Genomic DNA, 18,901 nt, shown 5'->3' with positions numbered 1-18,901 from the left:
GAAGCTAACAAACTAGTTAACTTACAGTAACAGAAATACAACTGTACATAACTAACCAATTAATTATAACTGACTAACAAACTTGACTTATATGTTAATACCCCCCCTCAAGTTGGAAGGTGAATGTCCATGAGCCCCAACTTGGAGATAATGGAAAGTGTTGTAAATAATAATTATTTAGTTATTATTTAGTCATTTATTTGTTGTATTGGGCCAAGCCCATTAGGTCAAAATTAGGTCAAGTATTCTCTATAAATAGAGAACCCTTTGTACAGATTATTTACCTCTTTGCCTCTTGCCGCCATCAGCCGCCACCGGAAAATTTTTCCGAGGACCTTTTGGACCAAGGGGACCATTGTTGACCTTATTTTTCCTCCGTTCTATCATTCTACGCATTGTTCCTCCGCCACAAACGACCCAAACACTTCTGACCGCCTCCAATCAGATCTGTCTTCACCGTTTGGACCACTTTCCGGCGACTTTTCAACCGCGACCACCCACAGACAAAATCTCAGCCGAAGAAGCCCCTCCACGCGCTCTCACGCGCCGCCCCTTTCCCGGCGAGTGAAGCCCACGCGCAGCTCCTTTCTCCGGCGCGTGGAGGCGCGTGCGGCCGTGTTCTTGGACCGGACCACCACCATTCTTCTCATCTTCTTGTCTTCTGTCTGGATCTGTGATTATTTTTCTGATCAGAGGTCATTTGATATTCTGTTTGGTTAATTTTATCGCTGGTTGTTAACTTTTTTTTGTTAAAAGATGGCCGAGCATGATAGTTCTTCGATCTTATCTGGTAAGAGCACACGTTCTATATCTCTTCTTGCTTCTTGCACTGATTTTAAAACCTCATGGATTTTGGATTCTGGTGCAACTGATCATATGGCTTGTCGTACTGAGTTGTTTTGTTCTTATCATCCTACTGTTGGTAGTCATACTATATCTGTAGCTGATGGATCCCATAATCAGTTATTGGTTCTGGTAGCATTCAAATTCAACCTTTCTTGTTTCTTAAAAATGTTCTTTATGTTCCTCAGCTTTCTACTAATCTTATCTCCACTCAAAAACTTACAACTGATTTGAATTGTTCTATCACATTTTTTCCTTCTCATTGTGTTATTCAGGATCTTACCACGAAGAAGACAATTGGAGTTGCTAATGAACAGGATGGGTTGTATCATCTCCTTCCAGACCATGCTAGCAAAAATCAGTTATTAATGACACGTCATCCTTCTACTGCAGAGTCTATGATTTGGCTCCATCACAAGCGTCTGGGGCATCCACCATTTAGTCTTTTGAAGTTTATGTTCCCCTCTCTGTTTCTCAATAAGTCGGTTGAGACATTTCATTGTGATGTTTGTGAATTTGCAAAACACCATCGAGTGTCATTTCCTTCTAGCACTATTAAAAGCAGGGAACCTTTTTCTCTTATCCATTCTGATGTTTGGGGCCCTTCTAAAGTGCACAGTGTTTCAGGTGCAAGGTGGTTTGTTTCTTTTATTGACGATTGTACTCGGATAACATGGATATACTTGATGAAAGACAAGTTTGAAGTACCAGAGATATTTATTCGGTTTCATCACATGGTTGAGACTCAGTTTGGTAAAGGTATTAAAAGACTCAGATCTGATAATGGTACTGAGTACGTCAATCAACGCCTGTCACAATTCATTTCAGACAGAGGTATGATTTATGAGCTCATATGTGTTGATACCCCTCAACAAAACGGGGTTGCTGAAAGGAAAAATAGTCACCTTCTTGAAGTTGCTAGAGCACTACTTTTCCAGACATCTGTTCCTAGTTCTTATTGGGGAGAAGCAGTGTTAGCTGCAACTTCCTTCTTTCCTTCTGTTCCCATATTGCAGAGCCTTCCACCAAGAGTGTTTGGATGTGTTGCCTTTGTCCATGTTCATAAACAACATCGGACTAAGTTGGATCCTAGGGCTCTTAAGTGTGTCTTCCTTGGTTATACCCCTTATAAAAAAGGGTACAAGTGTTATCATCCACCAAGTCGGAAATTTTTTGTTTCTATGGATGTCACCTTTCAAGAATCTGAATCTTATTTCCTGGGTCCTCATCGTCAGGGGGAGAACAGTTCATCAGAAGACTCGTCCCCTTCCTTTTTTGAGTCTGGATCAATCTTCTCTCTTCCTAGTGTGTCTGCTCTTGGTGTGTCAGAACCTTCAAATACACCTGAGATACGGAAAATTTTGACACCTGAATTGGTATATCAGAGGAGGAAACAACCCATACTGTCTCAGCAGCAACCTCAATCGTCTGAACCACTGGTAAGTCCTGAATCTCCTATTTCTTCTGAGTCTCCTGAATCTTCTGTTTCTGATTCTAATATTATTTCCTCTCATGATTTGTCTATTTCTTCTGATATCTCTAATGACTTACCCATTGCTTCTACTTCTGATGACTTACCTATTGCTCTTAGAAAAGGAAAAAGATCTTGTCACAAGAAAACTTGTTCCTCCAGTCCCTCTTGTACTCAATACCCTATCTCCCACTTTGTTTCCTCTGCTAATCTTTCTGTGCAGCACAAAAGCTTTGTTTCAGCACTAGATTCTATTGCAATCCCAAAATCAGTACATGAAGCCTTGAAAGATAGGAATTGGGCTCAAGCCATGCAAGATGAGATGAATGCTTTGGAGAAAAATAAAACATGGGAGGTTATTGATAGACCCAACGGAAAGAAAGCAGTAGGGTGCAGATGAGTTTATGCCCTGAAATATAATTCTGATGGCACTCTTGAGAGATATAAGGCTCGATTAGTGGCCAAAGGTTACACTCAAACCTATGGCATTGATTATGAAGAAACCTTTGCTCCAGTTGCAAAGATGAATACAATGAGAATCTTGTTATCCCTTGCTGCCCATTACAATTGGGATATAAATCAATTTGATGTGAAAAATGCTTTCCTCAATGGTGAGTTAGAAGAAGAAGTCTACATGGAAATCCCGCCTGGTTTTGATTCTGTGAAGGGGGAAAATAAAGTTTGTAGATTAAAAAAGGCCTTATATGGAATGAAGCAGTCACCTCGTGCTTGGTTTAGAAGATTTACTAAGGTTATGATGACCTTAGGATACAGAAAGAGTCAAGGAGATATCACACTCTTTTCTTCAAGCACTCCCAAAATGGGAAGCTTACTGTGCTCCTTGTATATGTTGATGATATTATTATCACAGGTGATGATTTTGTGGAGAGACAGATTCTGCAAACACGGCTTGCCTTTGAGTTTGAAATCAAAGACCTTGGGAAACTGAGATATTTCCTAGGGATAGAAGTAGCTCATTCAAGCAAAGGAATTTTTATCAGCCAGAGGAAATATGTTCTTGATCTTCTCAAAGAAGCAGGAAAGCTCGGGTGTAAACTCTCTAATACTCCTATTGAGCAGAATCACAAGATGGGCTATGAAGAAGAGAGTCCTCCAGTTGATAAAGGACAATATCAATGGCTAGTTGAGAAATTGATATATCTGGCCCATACTAGACCAGACCTAGCTTATGTTGTTAGTGTTGTCAGTCAGTTTATGCACGATCCAAAAGAAAAACACATGCAGGCAGTAGAGAGAATTCTTCAGTATCTTAAAGGTACTCCTGGTAAAGGATTGTTATTCCGACGTGATGGCAATCTATCTTTAGAAGTCTACACAGATGCTGATTATGCTGGATCCGTGACTGACCGTCGTTCTACCACTGGTTATTGCAGGTTTCTTTGCGGTAACTTGGTGCATTGGAGAAGTAAGAAACAAGATGTGGTTGCCAGATCAAGTGCAGAAGCTGAATTTCGAGCTATGGCTAAAGGCATTTGTGAGTTACTGTGGCTGAAAATTGTACTTGATGATCTCAAAATAAAATGTGAGGGACCTATGAAGCTGCTATGTGATAATAAGTCCGCTATTTGTGTAGCTCATAATCCAGTTCAACATGATCGAACTAAACATATTGAGGTTGACCGCCATTTCATCAAAGAGAAACTTGATAGCGGGTTAATTACCACTCCATACATTCCCACTGGGCGTCAATTAGCTGATCTATTAACAAAGGGGCTTCCTTCAGACAGATTTCAAGAACCTACTAGCAAGCTGGGAATGATAAATATCTATTCCTCAGCTTGAGGGGGAGTGTTGTAAATAATAATTATTTAGTTATTATTTAGTTATTATTTAGTCATTTATTTGTTGTATTGGGCCAAGCCCATTAGGTCAAAATTAGGTCAAGTATTCTCTATAAATAGAGAACCCTTTGTACATATTATTTACAATTCTATAATATATTAGAATACCCTTTTTCAAGTGAAAGGAAAGGAGAAGGATGCAAAGCTTTAGTCAGCACCTCAGCCAATTGATTAACAGTGGAGATAGGCAGTAAATGAAGCAAACCATTTTGAATTTTTTCACGGATGATGTGGCAATCCAGTTCAATATGTTTGCTCCGCTCATGGAAGCTAGGATTATGAGCTAAATATATTGCTGAAAGACTATCACAGTACACCGAAGCAGGCTTGGAAGGAGTAACACCAAGATCCTTTAATAAATAATGAATACATTGCAACTCACAAGCAATGTTGGCCAAAGCACTATATTCGGATTCTGTGGATGATCTAGAAACAGTCGTTTGTTTCTTTGATTTCCAAGATACAAGGGAAGAACCAATAATAACACACAAACCAGAGACATATTTTCGGGTATCTATACAACAACCCCAGTCGACATCAGCAAAGCCCGAAACAGAAAGTTCATTCTGGCTAGGGAAGAATAATCCTTTGCAAGGTGAACCTTTTATATAACGAAGAACTCTGGTTGCAGCTTGCATGTGAATATCCATTGGATTTGAGACATATTGATTGAGTTGTTGTACAACAAAAGAGAGATCGGGTCTTGTGGTTGGGAGGTACAATAATCGACCTATAAGTCTCCTATAAGAATAAGGATCAGAACAAGGAGAACCTTGAACCCTTTGGAGCTTTTTCGATGGATCCATAGGAGTGGAACATGGTTTACACCCCAATAAACCACAGTCAGATAATAATTCTAAAGCATATTGTCTCTGATTTATGATGATGCCAGCAGAAGATTGAGAAACTTCAATGCTAAGAAAAAAACGAAGGGAGCCTAGATCCTTTATACGAAATTGAGCATCCAAATGTTTCTTAACATTGGGTATTTCAGTAGAATCATTCCATGCCATGATTATATCGTCCACATAGACAAGCAATGTTGTAAAAGATTCACCATGCCTCTTAGTGAATAAAGTGTGATCAGCTGATGAAGGGGAATAACCAAGAGCTTTGAGAGCCGTGGACAGCTTTGAGAACCATTGCCTACTCGCCTGCTTTAGGCCATAAAGTGATTTCTCCAATTTACAGACTTTGCCAGGTGTGCAACTAGAAATTCCAGGAGGAAGAATCATATAGACTTCCTCATTTAGATCACCATGCAAAAATGCATTGTTAACATCAAGTTGCTCTATGTGCCATCCCTTAGCAGCTGCTACTGCCATCAGAATTCGAACAGTAGAGAGTTTTGCAACTGGTGAATAAGTGTCAAAAAAATCAACACCCTCAAGTTGGGTGTAACCTTTAGCCACAAGTCTGGCTTTGTAACGTTCAATACTTCCATAAGCTTTGTATTTGATTTTGAACACCCATTTGCATCCAATGGGCTGTTTACCTTTAGGGAGGTCAGTGAGAGTCCATGTCTTGTTTTGTTCAAGAGCTATGATTTCTGCATTCATAGCTTGCTACCAACATTCATGCTTGACAACTTCATTATAGGTCTTAGGTTCAATGTTAGTGCTGATATTTAAACAGTATTTTGTATATCTAGGAGAGCATCGATCAAAACAGACATATGAGGATATGGGGTAAAGAGTTGTATGCTTAGGAGTAATACCTGAAGTTGTTGATGCTATAGCTGTAGAAGAAGGAAGATTGCAATAGAAATCATTGAGATAAGAAAGAGGACGACGTAGACGAGTTGGTCTGTTATTAGCATTGGATTGAGAATTTTGTGGAGCAGAGGAATTATTTTGGTCAACTGGATGAATCAAAGGTATACTTGGAGTATTATTGTTAGTCCATGATACAAAGAAAGGATCAGATGAATCATTCTGTAATTCAGAAACACGAGTGATATTGGATTGCTCATTAGGCTTTGAAAAAGGAAATACAAATTCATGAAAAACAACATTTCTTGAAACACAAATTTTATGAGAAGACAAATCAAGGAAAATATAACCTTTGGTTCCTTCTTTGAATCCTAAAAAAACAGACTTGTAAGCACGATGTGAGAATTTTGTTCTATGGTTTAGCAATGTATTTGCAAAACATAAACAACCAAAGCTTTTTAGTTGTGTGAGAATTCGAGGTGATCCATATATTAATTCATATGGAGTTCTGTTATTTAGAAGAGGGGTAGTGATACAATTGATTAAATGAACCACATGTGAGATACAGAAAGACCATAGATTTAGAGGTAAGTGTGCTTGGAAAAGAAGGGATCCGACAACGTTTAGCAAATGTTGATGCTTACGTTCAATAACTCCATTTTGCTCAGGGGTTTCAACACATAATGTTTGATGTAATATCCTTTTGCTTTGATAGTATTTGGGCATGTCAAATTCAAGTCCATTATCACTGCGTATGGTCTTTACTGTGATATGAAACTGATTTTCAATTAAAACAAAAATTCTGTAAATGCCCGCGAGTTTCATGTTTAGCTCGCATGAGTTTAATCCAAGTAAACCTAGAATAGTCATCTACTATTGTAAGAAAATAGCGGAAGCCATGTATACTGGGAGTTTTATATGGTCCATAGATGTCTAATGAATAAGCTCAAAAGCATAAATGGATTTTGTGATACTAGAAACATAAGGCAGTTTCCTTTGTTTGGAAAGATGACATATATCACAAGGAATTACAGAATTTGAAGGAACAAAGGGAAATTTACATGACATGTGTTTCATGGTAGATGGAGAAATGTGTCCTAGACGTAAATGCCAAAAGGCATATTTATTTGAAACATCTGACTCAAGACTATAAGTTGTCTTCAACTTATTCTTGCTGGAACATCAATGACAAACAATCCATCCTCTTCATTAGCTATACCAATCATCTTCCTGGTATTCATCTGGAAAATCAAGCATTTGTAATCAGTGAAGGTTAGGGAGCAAAGGGAAATATGAGAAAGTTTGCTAACAGATATTAAGTTCACTTGAAATTCAGGCACAAACAGTACATTGTAAAGTACAAGATTATCTGTTAGATGAATGGTTCCAGAATATGTGGCATACACTTTAAAGCCATTTGGAAGGGTAATAGGGATAGGCTTAATCTGATTGATGCTATCAAAATGTGAAGAAATATGGGTTATATGATCTGTGGCTCCAGTATCTATAACCCATCGAATATGACCATTACCTGATTGTGGAGAAATCATATTGAAAGAATTAGATGTATTCACATTGAATGTTGCAGAAGGGGTTTTAGCAAGATTGGAGACATGTACTTCATTAGGCTCATTCACTGGATCCTGTTGTTGTCCAAGATTGGATTGTATCATATCCAAGATTCTCTGGTATTGAGTCTAAGAGAATACATCAGCATCAGATTTCACTTGCTGTTGTGAATCTTCAAATTCTCCCACTTCTTGAAATGCAAGATTAGCAGCTCACATTGGAAATCTCTGCTTAAAACCTTGTGGATAACCGTGCTTCTCAAAGCAAGTTTCAACAGTGTGGTTGGTCCTACCACAGTAAGTGCACAGCCTGTTGCCACGTCTTCTTCCACCATTATTTCGACCTCGGCCACGAAAGGAACTGTTATTTCCACCACGAGCATTGAAACCACCAGCAATGGAACCACTGTTAAAAACTCTTTGAACTGCTGCATTTGTAAGGACTTTTGGCTCTTCATTAACATCTAGCTGTGATTCAGAATTCAATTGTCTTTCTTACTGACTCACTAATGAAAATATTTCATTAACAGATGGTAGAGGTCGCATAAGCATGATTTGTGAATGAACATTTGAAAACTGATCATTCAGTCCTGTAAGGAATCTTATTGCTCGATCATTTTCTCTCCCTTCCCATACACGAGTGGATATTCCACAATTACAAGGAATAGCAGAAGTGCAGGTAGGAAGAGGTTGCAGAGTTTCAAATTCGTCCCAAAGACCTTTGATATGAGTGTAGAAGTCTGACACTGTTCTTTCACCTTGGTGTATTCGATAGATCTCTTCTTGAAAATCTGAAATACGAAAAACATCAGCTTGCGAAAATCTTTGATGCAGATCATTCCAAACTTCTACAACATTTTCAATCCATAGAACTGACTGCAGAATTGTGTCACTTATCGAACGATGGATCCAAGAAAGGATCATCACATTACACCTTTGCCATGCATCATACATATCATCAGTAGGATCAAGAACGTTGATTGTGCCATCTAAAAAACAGAATTTATTCTTCGAACGCAGCGCCATCTTTAATGCCCGAGACCAAGAATGATAATTCTTTCCATTGAGTTGAGTTGAAACAAGATTCAACGTTGGATTTTCACTCGGATGTAAAAAGTATGGATTCGCTGGGTTTGTAAAGTAATCTGGAAGAGGATTAACGTTTGCCATTTCTATAACGGAGAAATCAGCAAGAAATTGTAGGAAAGAAAAGGGAATGAACCAGATGAATACCAGAGCTCACATGAGCTCTGATACCATATTATGAATGAAGAAACTCATTGTATTGATTGATCAAAAAAAGTAAGTACAAACTACTAAGGCTACTGCTATATATATATATATATATATATATATATATATATATATATATATATATATATATATATATATATATATATATATATATATATATACGAAAATTTAACTAAGAAGCTAACAAACTAGTTAACTTACAGTAACAGAAATACAACTGTACATAACTGACCAACTAATTATAACTGACTAACTGACTTGACTTATGTGTTAATATAAGGATCCCCGACTTAAGAGAGTAGAAATGAAAGTTAATTATACGCGGTCTTAGTTTTGCATTTCCATATTTATTAGACAACGTGTTTCTCACAAGTCAATGGTTTTCCTATGTTAGGCTAATCTCCACCAATCAGAACGAACTGATTCTTTGTCACCTTTCTTCCAAACTGCTTTAGCTGCATGCATGTCTCTACCATCCCAGTTTACAGCTATCCATTCTCCTATATTATTCTAAATTTTTCAAATCATATACCCTCAATGTTAAAAGAATTCGTTATATTTGTCAATGTACAACTGGAAATCCATAATGGCATAGTAGCCATTGCCTTATAAAGAAGGATTCAGAATTGATACAAACAAATTACAATGCTTTAGAATGCTTAAAAGTCTACTGTTTTTTATTTACCAAATCGTTTGACACTAGATACTTATCCAACTTGAAACCTGCTATATCGGCCTCCTTGCAGATCTCTTTGCACTTTGCTGTTCTCCCAGAGGCCATGTAAATTTCAAGCATGTTCTTGTATAAGTCAAAAGTGGGAGAAAATCCAGCTTCTTTAAGTTTTGCAAAATATCTCACGGATCTAGATAGATCATTTAAAGCAACAAACAGCTTTATTACCACACGATAAGCTGGAAGGTCAAAGAGACAATTTGAAGCCTCCATTTCCCAAACTACAGCCAATGCTTCCTTGTATTTCTTCTCTGTGTAACGGCTGTAAATCACAGAAGTGAACATAACTATACTTGGTTGACGGCCAGACTGTCTGAACCAACTAAACAGATTCTCAACTACTTCAAATTTGCCCATCTTAGTGCAGACTTTCATTATTGCAGTACAACTTTGCTGGCTTAAATTCAATTCATCTCGTTCTCCAAGTTCATCTAATAAGGGCACCACATGCTTGTGTCTATCAGGGTTCTTTCCAAGTTCAAGTATTAGTTTTGCATAAATGCTGGGATCCAACATTCTTTTATCCCTTCTGGCAACTACTAGAACCTTCCATGCAAGTCTAAAGTTTCCTCCTTTTATAAAACCCCTAATCATTACCTCCAACAAACCTCGACTAGCAGATCCGGCCAACTTCTCTACATTGAATGGAACTTTTAAATCATGGTTCCTGGCCAAGACCTCAACGGTTGATGTCAGAATCCAATCATCTGGGAAGAGATGGGGTTGGTGTTTGGCCCAACAGAATGTTTGTAGAGCTCTCTCAGGATATCCCATATGGCCTAATTCCCTTATTGTCAATGATAAGGACCCCTTCCTCAGGAACTGCACCCACTTTCCAAGAATTGTAGATACATCTTCATCTGGATTAAGTTTACTGATCTCTCTTGCTAACCCAACAAGGAAACTTGGGCTTTTATACACTTTCTTAGCCATAGACGCACGGGAAGAAACCACAGCTGGAGCTGTCAATTTTACTAGTCTTTTTGGTGTAGGTAGTCCCAATGGTCGAAGCCGGTAGGGAGCTGGAAGAGGAAGAGGCCTTTCGCGATTTAACTTTTCAGGTTTTTGTGGGATTCTACCTTCAAAAAGCGATGAAATAGCTTCTATCTCATCCGATTCCCAAACAACATTAGTATTTTCTAACTCCTCTTCATAGTCTATATGTGGTCCATTATTGAAATCCATATCTTCCTGAGTTGGTTCAGAGATGGTGCTAGGCTTCTTCAAAAACAGATTAACACCAAACTCAGGAGGTAGCTTGGCACGCCTTGGATATCGAAGGTTCTTTGGTGGATTTCTTCTCCTATTTGAATGTGCTGCTAAAGTGATTCTTTCATGTCTGGACCAAGTTCTTCCCAATGGAATAAAATGCACACTAGGGAATGACACTGTTCTGTCCATTATTCAGAAATAAGAATTAGAAACGTAGAGGTTGCATTGTCATTGAGAACCTGCAGAGAAAATAATACACGTATATATTAATGACCAAGTAGGACTTTCATCAAACAAATGGTCTGCATATTTCAATACTTTGGAACCAACGGATTTTGTCACCCTCTTATTGGAAAGATTGCAATTTGCAAAACTGGGGTAACAAAACACAATTGCATGAGCACAGAAACGGTAAATATTTCATTTGGGTCAGGTTCATAACATCAATCTTTTAGAACCTAACTCTGCTGTCAGCCAGTCATTAAACAGTAGCACTTTATTCATTTTTATTCTCTCCCAAAAAGTTTTTTTTTTTTTTTTTTTTCGTTCTCGAAATGCCACTGATCAATAAATAATTAATTGGGTCATTATTGTAAATCACTAAATTTATAGAGATCTGAGTATCAGCAAAATTAGTGATTGAAAAATATACCAGAAGACAACGAAATAGGGGAAGAGGGTGAGTCTACCTGAACAGAGTGGCTTTTGAAAGAGAGAAGTCAAGGGATACTAGGGTCTTCGTTTCCCCCACTCAGGCATGACCCAGAGAAAGTTGCGATTTGCTCCTATCCTATGCCGCCAAGCTAGGAAGGGTCTTTTTATTTTGTTTAAAAAATAAAGAACAACTTATTTAAAAAAAAAAAAACACTTCAATTCGAGAGTTAGATAGGTAGAGGTGAGAGTAGACAGGAGTGAAAGCATATGTTCGAATCTTTCCACAATAAATTGATTGAAATATTTAAAAAAAAAAAAAAACACTTTTTGATTAATTGTTTAAAATAATACAAATATTGGACAAAAAGTTATTACAAAGACGCCACAAATTTTTAAAATTATGATACAAAAAATATAATGAAAATATAGGATGAAAAATGAGAATAAAAATCCATTTAACAAGTGATGCAGCAAGAAGGGGTGTAAACAGCAAGAAAGGTAATGACTCCCATTATATATCACTTAACTTTAGTTAATGTACTCGTAGTGGTACATAGATGTCTTCCGTAAGGGTGAAGTATGTTGATATAGGGGGTGTCCGTAGTGGCAATGGTAGAGACCAAGCACTAGTGGAGCTTCCCATGGTGCATAAAGGGGGGAGGGGGGGGGGGGTGTGTGTGGAAATGGCTAAGGTGGCTCTCCATAGTCACAGCCGTAGAGGCTCAGTGGAGAAGAAGGGGTCCTTCCCTTAATGTGAGAGGTGGGTATTTAGAGCAAGAGCCCTAGCCAACCTAGCCTGAAACCCCTGCCCTTGTGCAGGGGCAGCTGGTGTGCATGGGAAAGAGGGGGCATCCTATGATGCCTTCTAGAAGATGGGCTTTGAGAGGTTGGGCCCATCTGGTAGGCCTCATGTAAGTTGTATCCAGAACAGTTAGTAATAGTCACAATTAGGTATTACGTTAATAAATAAGTTATTAGTTTGAAAGTAATTTTTAAATATTTTTAAAATTAAAATCATGTAATTAATTTTTCTCAAATAAAAGTATTAAAAAATTTAACAATTTTTGTGACCTGTTATTAATTATAACTTTTTTTTTAATATAACTTCATACAAATTATCCAACTCCCTCGCCATTAATTTACGCCTCGTGGCAATGCTTTATAACCCACTAGTTTAATATCCAAATTGCTCTTATTATGCTTTCAACAAGTATGCAATTTAGCGTATTCTAGTATCATCTAATTCCTATACAACTTATGTTGAAAGGAGCAAGAAAGAGCATTTATTGCTTAAATATAGAAATACACAAGAAACAACGTAATTATGAAAAAGTTTCTTTAAATCAGTGGATGTTCCAAATATATAATAAACAAACAGAACATTTTAAAAATCCCGTCTACACCAACAGGGACGTGAGAAGCTTTCACCGGCATCAGGGAAAGATCCGATTGAAAATTGTAAGTTTCTGATAATAAAATATGGTTTAGAAGAAAGATAATTCCATAATAGGGTGCCAACAGGCCACTTTAAATCTAAAGATAATTTTATTTACAAATAATGATTTCCATAAATTTTCCATATTGAGGGTCTCCCAAGAGGTACAACAAGTGAAAATACATCTTCATTATTATGAGAGCGTTTTACGTACAACGATGATATTAAAAATTTGGTGCGACAGTGTATTTTATATTAAGTGTGACTAATAAGACTTAGTGTAAAATACAAAAGTAACTTCTTTATTCTCTTTCTCTAAAAAAAAGTTGATGATGACACAATATCATTGGTTTGTCTTAGGTACAATGGTGGTATTATAGATTTTTCCCATTATCAGGTAAACGTATATATGTTGTATACATCACAATATATATAACTACTACCAAACTTGGACAGTGGTAACTTGGATGATATTGTGCTATATATGCCTCAACTATAACATCAATTTAATATCGTAAATAAAATACTAAACATGCTGCTTCCTCATTCTTCAATATGCTTTAATTAATGGATTTTATTAATCTCATGTTAAAGGAGATAAGTTATCTCATGTCATAGAGATAAATTTGTGGCTCCACCACCTGAAAAATAAAAAGAAAAGAAAAGGAAAATGTGGCACAGTTATCAAAGAGTGTGTAGGAGAGAAAATTATCACATGTAACATAAGATTAGTTTTTCTCATAATTAATATATCTATGGCAGTAATCATTCCATTGCATTTTATGCAGAACCTCAAATGCCTCAAGTTAAAAAATGAAGGAACAATCTTCTTAAGCAACACGTACAACGAGACTACCACTTCTAGAACTGCAGCTCAAAGCCTGTACCACTTCTATATAGTTGACCTCACTGCTCTTTTGGCAGTAAAATCAATCCGGATTACTGAGACAAATTAATGTCTTACCCTGCTTTGTGAATTTAATCTTGCAATTTTTTGTATTGAGCTTTAGAATTTTCGATTGCAATATTTTAGTAAAGGAGAATTTTCTTTCTCATTTCTAAGATGATACCGGTGAATTTTAACACATGCACAATTAAAATACTCACCCAAATGCATATTATGCATGGCACGTACGGTTTATAACATAAAATTATCTCTGTTATCTTTTTTTAAGTTTTTTCGGTCAAAACATTGGGATAAATTTTAAAGATCGACAATGAGTTTGTGTGAAGTGTGAACCATTGGATGGAAGGTTTAAAAGACTAAATCAAACAGGCACTAAAATTTGAAGAGTACCATCACACTAATTAATGGAGTGGATTATGTATGGCACGACATGAAAAAAAAAAAAAAAAAAAAAATTGTGCAAACAAAGAGAGATAGATATTAATGTTGACATTTGTTATACCTATCTCGAAACATTTTTCATTCAGCTAAAAATCGAAGAAGAGTGATGTACAAATCCAAAAATGTGTTAACTGAAATAATGGCCAGAAAAATATGCCATCTTATTAGCATATAATCGTACATCAATTTGTTGTGTATAAACACGAATTCTGGCAACAAAAAAAAGAAAGAAAGAAAATCGAATGGAAACTTTTTATATTAATATATATTTTCCTGTCCATTTTCTAACCCTAGCAGGCATGGCAATATTGGTTTGAGAAATCACCATCCATACTTATTAAGCAGTCTGCATCTGAAAGTGATTTAAAAAAATGGCATGTTGTCTATTGAAAACTTGCTCTGGACACGCTTTTGAGGAAGCTACTGCTTTTACTGATTTCTCTGAGTGGTTTGTCAGTAAATCTTATCAGATTGTAGGCTGAAGCACCTAATATGGCGCCAAGAAAGGGTCCAACTATATAAATCCAGAATCCATCGTAAACGTGCATCACCAAAGCTGGTCCAAGGCTTCTGGCTGGGTTCATAGACGCTCCTGACACAGGCCTGCATACCATTTAATTAATTAAAATGTTATCATCGACTTATTGTAAACAAATGTATAAATATATATATATACATCGCTGGGATAGGTTATTCTATATTAAGAATAATAATTTTACACTAAATTTTAACTATTATTTAATGACTCTAATTTAAGCGATTAATACAAGTAAAATCAACAACTAATTAAAAATTATCGTGTAACTTATATTAGTATAAAATATTATAGGGATTTGCATTTATTATTTCACATAACACAAGAAAGTTTTCTACACACATAATATTTTGTGGGATCCACACTTTTTGAAACAAAAAAAAAAAAAAAACTACGGCACGCAAAACAAATCTCTATAACATTACACAATCACTTTTTCTACAACATAGCTCTTATAAAACCCAATATTATATGGGAAAAAGAATTCTTATGTTGTAGGAGAGTTCTCTTCTCATGTTAGTGAGAGTTCGTTTTACGTGCAATAATTTTTTTTATTTTCTTTATTTTTTATGTGTGGGCCCCACCATAAATTTGAGTGTGTAGGAGATTTCCTCCTCTCCAATAGCATGAGAAAAGTATTGCCCATATTATATATACTATAGATAGATAGATAACAGTATAATTTAGTGTTAAATTACCCGGCAATGAAGACATCTATTAAGACAGTCATACCAACAGCAATCCCTGCCAATTCTCCAATCTGTTTTGAAAAAGAACAAAGAAAAAAAAGAATTTGAGCTATTTCATATGCGAAAGGCCAAATGATGAATTATTTGGAATATCTAAATAGCATGAGATTTTGATAAATGGGAAATATTTCAAAAGGTAAATGTTAGAAAAGAAATATCATGTGTGAAGATTTCTATAAATCGAGATTCGTCCTATAATCATCCACCATTTAGCATTCTTCAACTTATAAATACTAATAGCTTCAAATGAGGATAACTACTAACATGGGTGTTCAAACCAAAAGAAATGCAAGAAAAAAAAGTAATATAAAGTAAACTAAGTATACTAACTGCTCGATTGTCCGTGGAAACTGCAGAGACAACAAACATCAAGAGAAACGATGTGAGGATCTCGAAGACAAGAGATTGAACATGAGATCCTGATGGTACCGTTCCAAAATAAGAATTTTCATCTAGATCAAACAGAAGGCGCAATGTCCCACTACCAAGGATAGATCCTAGCGCCTGCGCAATAAGATACATAGGCACCTGCAGCAATAATGCATATAGCTTCAGCTTAAACCAAATGCTTCTAGCACTGAAAATCACAGATATTATTTTATCTCAAGTCAAGCCTCTTGGAGGAGGGGTAAAGTGGCTTTTGTGACGAGAAAATCTAAATATGTTCATTTTTACTTTCACAAGTTGGGAATGTTGTGCACGGAGATTCACCTTTTGGTGTATCAAATTCACAGCTCAAGTACAAAAACAATAGTACTATTGACTTTCTATCTAATTACAAGGGTTTAAAGTTGTTGATTAATAGAAGATAAAATTATTTCTCATACATATAAGAACATGTGGTCACACATGAGTTCACGTACTTTTAAATATATGTAAAGGATAATTTTATCTCTTATAACATAAGAAACTTTAAGTCCCTAATTAAAATTTAAAAAATATTGACCCCACAATGAAAGAATAGTCTAAAATCGAACAAGCAGATCAATTTTGTAATCTATAACATGCCTGTTTGAGAGGGAAATGACGATAGATGGCGAAGCTGACAGTGACTGCAGGATTGAAATGAGCACCGGAGATGTGACCAAGAGCATAAACCAAAATCATCACTGATAGACCCCACACAATACAAATTCCAGGGAACGTTATTGTCCCTTTACTCTCTTCAATTTTATTCAAAACCACAGAGCAACACCCTGCAAATACTAGGAAGTATGTCCCTATTAACTCTGCAATTACCTGTTTCACACAGAGATTTGATTCATCCTTAGTAACAACGAAATTCAATTCACTCTTCGCAACACAACAAAACAAACTAAGTGAAAATTACATATTATTAGTGTGACAGTTAATATTTGAAACTAAGCATGTAGAGAATGCGGACACTAAATAATATATATATGTACGTACCTTCTGTATGACTTGAGTTACCTCAGCAGAACCGCAAAACCCAGAATCAGAATCCATTTGCGGTTTGAGTCCACCTTCTTCCATTTTTGTGATCTCGCTTGTAGACATGTTCACCTAAATTATATTAAACTTTTCGTTTCTTTGATTCCTGGCTTTCCTTTCCTTTGACTTGAGTTTCTCAGTAGTAATTTTTAAATTATATCAAAATAGACTTATTAATAGGAAACAAAAGGGGAAATTGGTGGTTTAGCTATTTTCAGGAGCAACCATTGGAGGCAAAAGCGTTTACACTCGCCACCATGCTTTTAACGGAAACAACTGCCACAATTTATTCATTCAATACTGTTCACATGCCAATATAGCTAAATATATATAGATCATCAACCGTTGAGTGTACCGTGTGTAGTGCACCCAAAAACACACCATTTAATTTCTTGTCTTAATTAATATTGGATTGTAAATACTAAAGAGAATCGTGCTTCTTTAATTTTATATATATATATATATATATATATATATATATATATATATATATATATATATGAGGCAGGATATTCTTACACCAGTGTAACAGTTAGAAGTCTTACCCTCAATCTTGAGTATTGATCCACTTGTATCCAATGGCTCACATTACTAAAAAATTAAAGCCCTTAGATATAAGTGGGATCAATGGTCAAGATTAAGAGTGTAACTTTACACTGGTGTTATAAAATGATCCTGACCCTATATATATATATATGGGGTTTACATTTCTGTAGGTGCTGTACTTGCAGCAATCAAATACTTGACATATATATATATATATGAAAGCATTAAATGCGGGAAATTATATCCATACAAAGAATGAAAACATTAAATATCATAAATTGTTAGTTAATGCGGGGTTTACATCTATCGTTGCTATACTTAAAGCGGATGCAAAAATAATTTTATATATATATATATATATATATATATATATTAGTTAACTTGGGCCACTAAATTACGTCTCAATTATTACAAAATATATATTGTTAGTTAATAGAAACTATCAGGGGACAAAAGAGTAAAAACATATCTGTCATAAATTTCAAATATTTCATAGACTTAGCCCAGGATGTAACTGGGGACAAAGATTTATGGAAGGATAGTATTAGCTATGTAGCATCGATACTGACACGGGACACGATATGACACGACACTCCGACACGTTAATTCTAAAAAATGTTATATTTCGACACGTTGGGACACATTTTAATATTAAATAATATTTTTAATTTATGTAGTGTATATTATATTTAATATTTAATAATTTAACAAAAAAATAAAACTAAACTTATAATATTCATCAATTTTACAAACAAACATAAGATATCCCAAATATTTATATTAAACTCAATAAAATGGTAATCATAATCCAACGAATATAATAGTTGGAACTAAAAACTCAACACAACGCAATCTTTGAACCTTTTTTTGGATTTCTATAACCCGTGTTGGAGTGTCGGAGTGTCAGAGAGTGTCGGACACGACACGTCAGGGTTTTTGAAATGTCGGTGCTTCATAGAGTATTGGTACGCACTAGACATAGGCATATTAGGCAGTTAGACATATATAGCGATTGAAAGAGCCGTGTGTGAAAGCCTACGGATAACTAATTTTACAGTAGAGTACTGCATACGTAAAGACTTGTGATTTTATTAAAAAAAAAAAAAAAAAGACTTGTGATTTGTGATTGTATCACTACACTTTTTTACTATATTTTGAAAAAGAAATATTATATTTACAAATTTTTTATTTAGAAACTTGTTTATGTATTTTGGAAAGTACAAAAATAGATGAATGTATTTTCTGGAGTACATAGACAAGTTTGTATATAAAAAATTTATAAATATAACCTAACTATTTTAAAAAGTCATGACAGTGAATTCTTTCTTTCAATTTTTTTTCCGTTTAGATAACTCAAGTAATAAGCAAGCTTTTCATTTAATAAACTTTTCATTTGCAGAAAGCAAAGGTAATACAGTCCCTCACTCCCTCAGAATATGCACAGGTTAAGTAGTTTATAATTAGGTAGAATCTAAAATTTTATAGGGAAGGATCCATTTATAATTTTTTTTTACAAATTATACTAAG

At 35.6% G+C, this 18,901-nt stretch overlaps 2 protein-coding genes across 2 annotated transcripts; both read right to left on the bottom strand.

The window, feature by feature from the left end:
• Positions 1-9,247: 9,247 nt before the first annotated feature.
• On the bottom strand, positions 9,248-11,449 carry LOC133300134 (pentatricopeptide repeat-containing protein At2g01860). Its single transcript, XM_061499633.1, has 2 exons — positions 11,345-11,449; positions 9,248-10,894 (listed from the first exon to the last, which is right to left on the bottom strand). Exon 2 carries the CDS (start codon positions 10,842-10,844, stop codon positions 9,378-9,380), a length of 1,467 nt encoding a protein of 488 aa, XP_061355617.1. The 5' UTR covers positions 10,845-10,894; positions 11,345-11,449; the 3' UTR covers positions 9,248-9,377.
• A 3,026-nt stretch (positions 11,450-14,475) lies between these two features.
• Positions 14,476-16,894, bottom strand: LOC133300130 (probable aquaporin NIP-type). Its single transcript, XM_061499628.1, has 5 exons — positions 16,787-16,894; positions 16,385-16,615; positions 15,707-15,904; positions 15,326-15,387; positions 14,476-14,695 (listed from the first exon to the last, which is right to left on the bottom strand). Exons 1-5 carry the CDS (start codon positions 16,892-16,894, stop codon positions 14,476-14,478), a joined length of 819 nt encoding a protein of 272 aa, XP_061355612.1.
• Between the last annotated feature and the right edge of the window lie 2,007 nt (positions 16,895-18,901).

This window comes from Gastrolobium bilobum, unplaced genomic scaffold (assembly GCF_033153095.1).
Source record: "Gastrolobium bilobum isolate Gb01-03AN ecotype WA unplaced genomic scaffold, APGP_CSIRO_Gbil_v1 utg38323, whole genome shotgun sequence".
Classification (NCBI taxonomy): domain Eukaryota; kingdom Viridiplantae; phylum Streptophyta; class Magnoliopsida; order Fabales; family Fabaceae; genus Gastrolobium; species Gastrolobium bilobum.
Note: the sequence above shows the minus strand (reverse complement) of the source record. Positions and strands in the feature narration are given on the sequence as shown.

What these genes read in the sequence shown, in the direction of transcription:
- LOC133300134 (XM_061499633.1), bottom strand. Translation starts at nt 10,844, where the DNA reads ATGGACAGAACAGTGTCATTCCCTAGTGTGCATTTTATTCCATTGGGA.
- LOC133300130 (XM_061499628.1), bottom strand. Translation starts at nt 16,894, where the DNA reads ATGTCTACAAGCGAGATCACAAAAATGGAAGAAGGTGGACTCAAACCG. An exon ending in TTTCCACGGACAATCGAGCA is followed by an intron (nt 15,388 to 15,706) that starts GTTAGTATACTT and finishes TTTTCAAAACAG; the next exon opens with ATTGGAGAATTGGCAGGGAT. An exon ending in ATAGATGTCTTCATTGCCGG is followed by an intron (nt 14,696 to 15,325) that starts GTAATTTAACAC and finishes AATGGTATGCAG; the next exon opens with GCCTGTGTCAGGAGCGTCTA.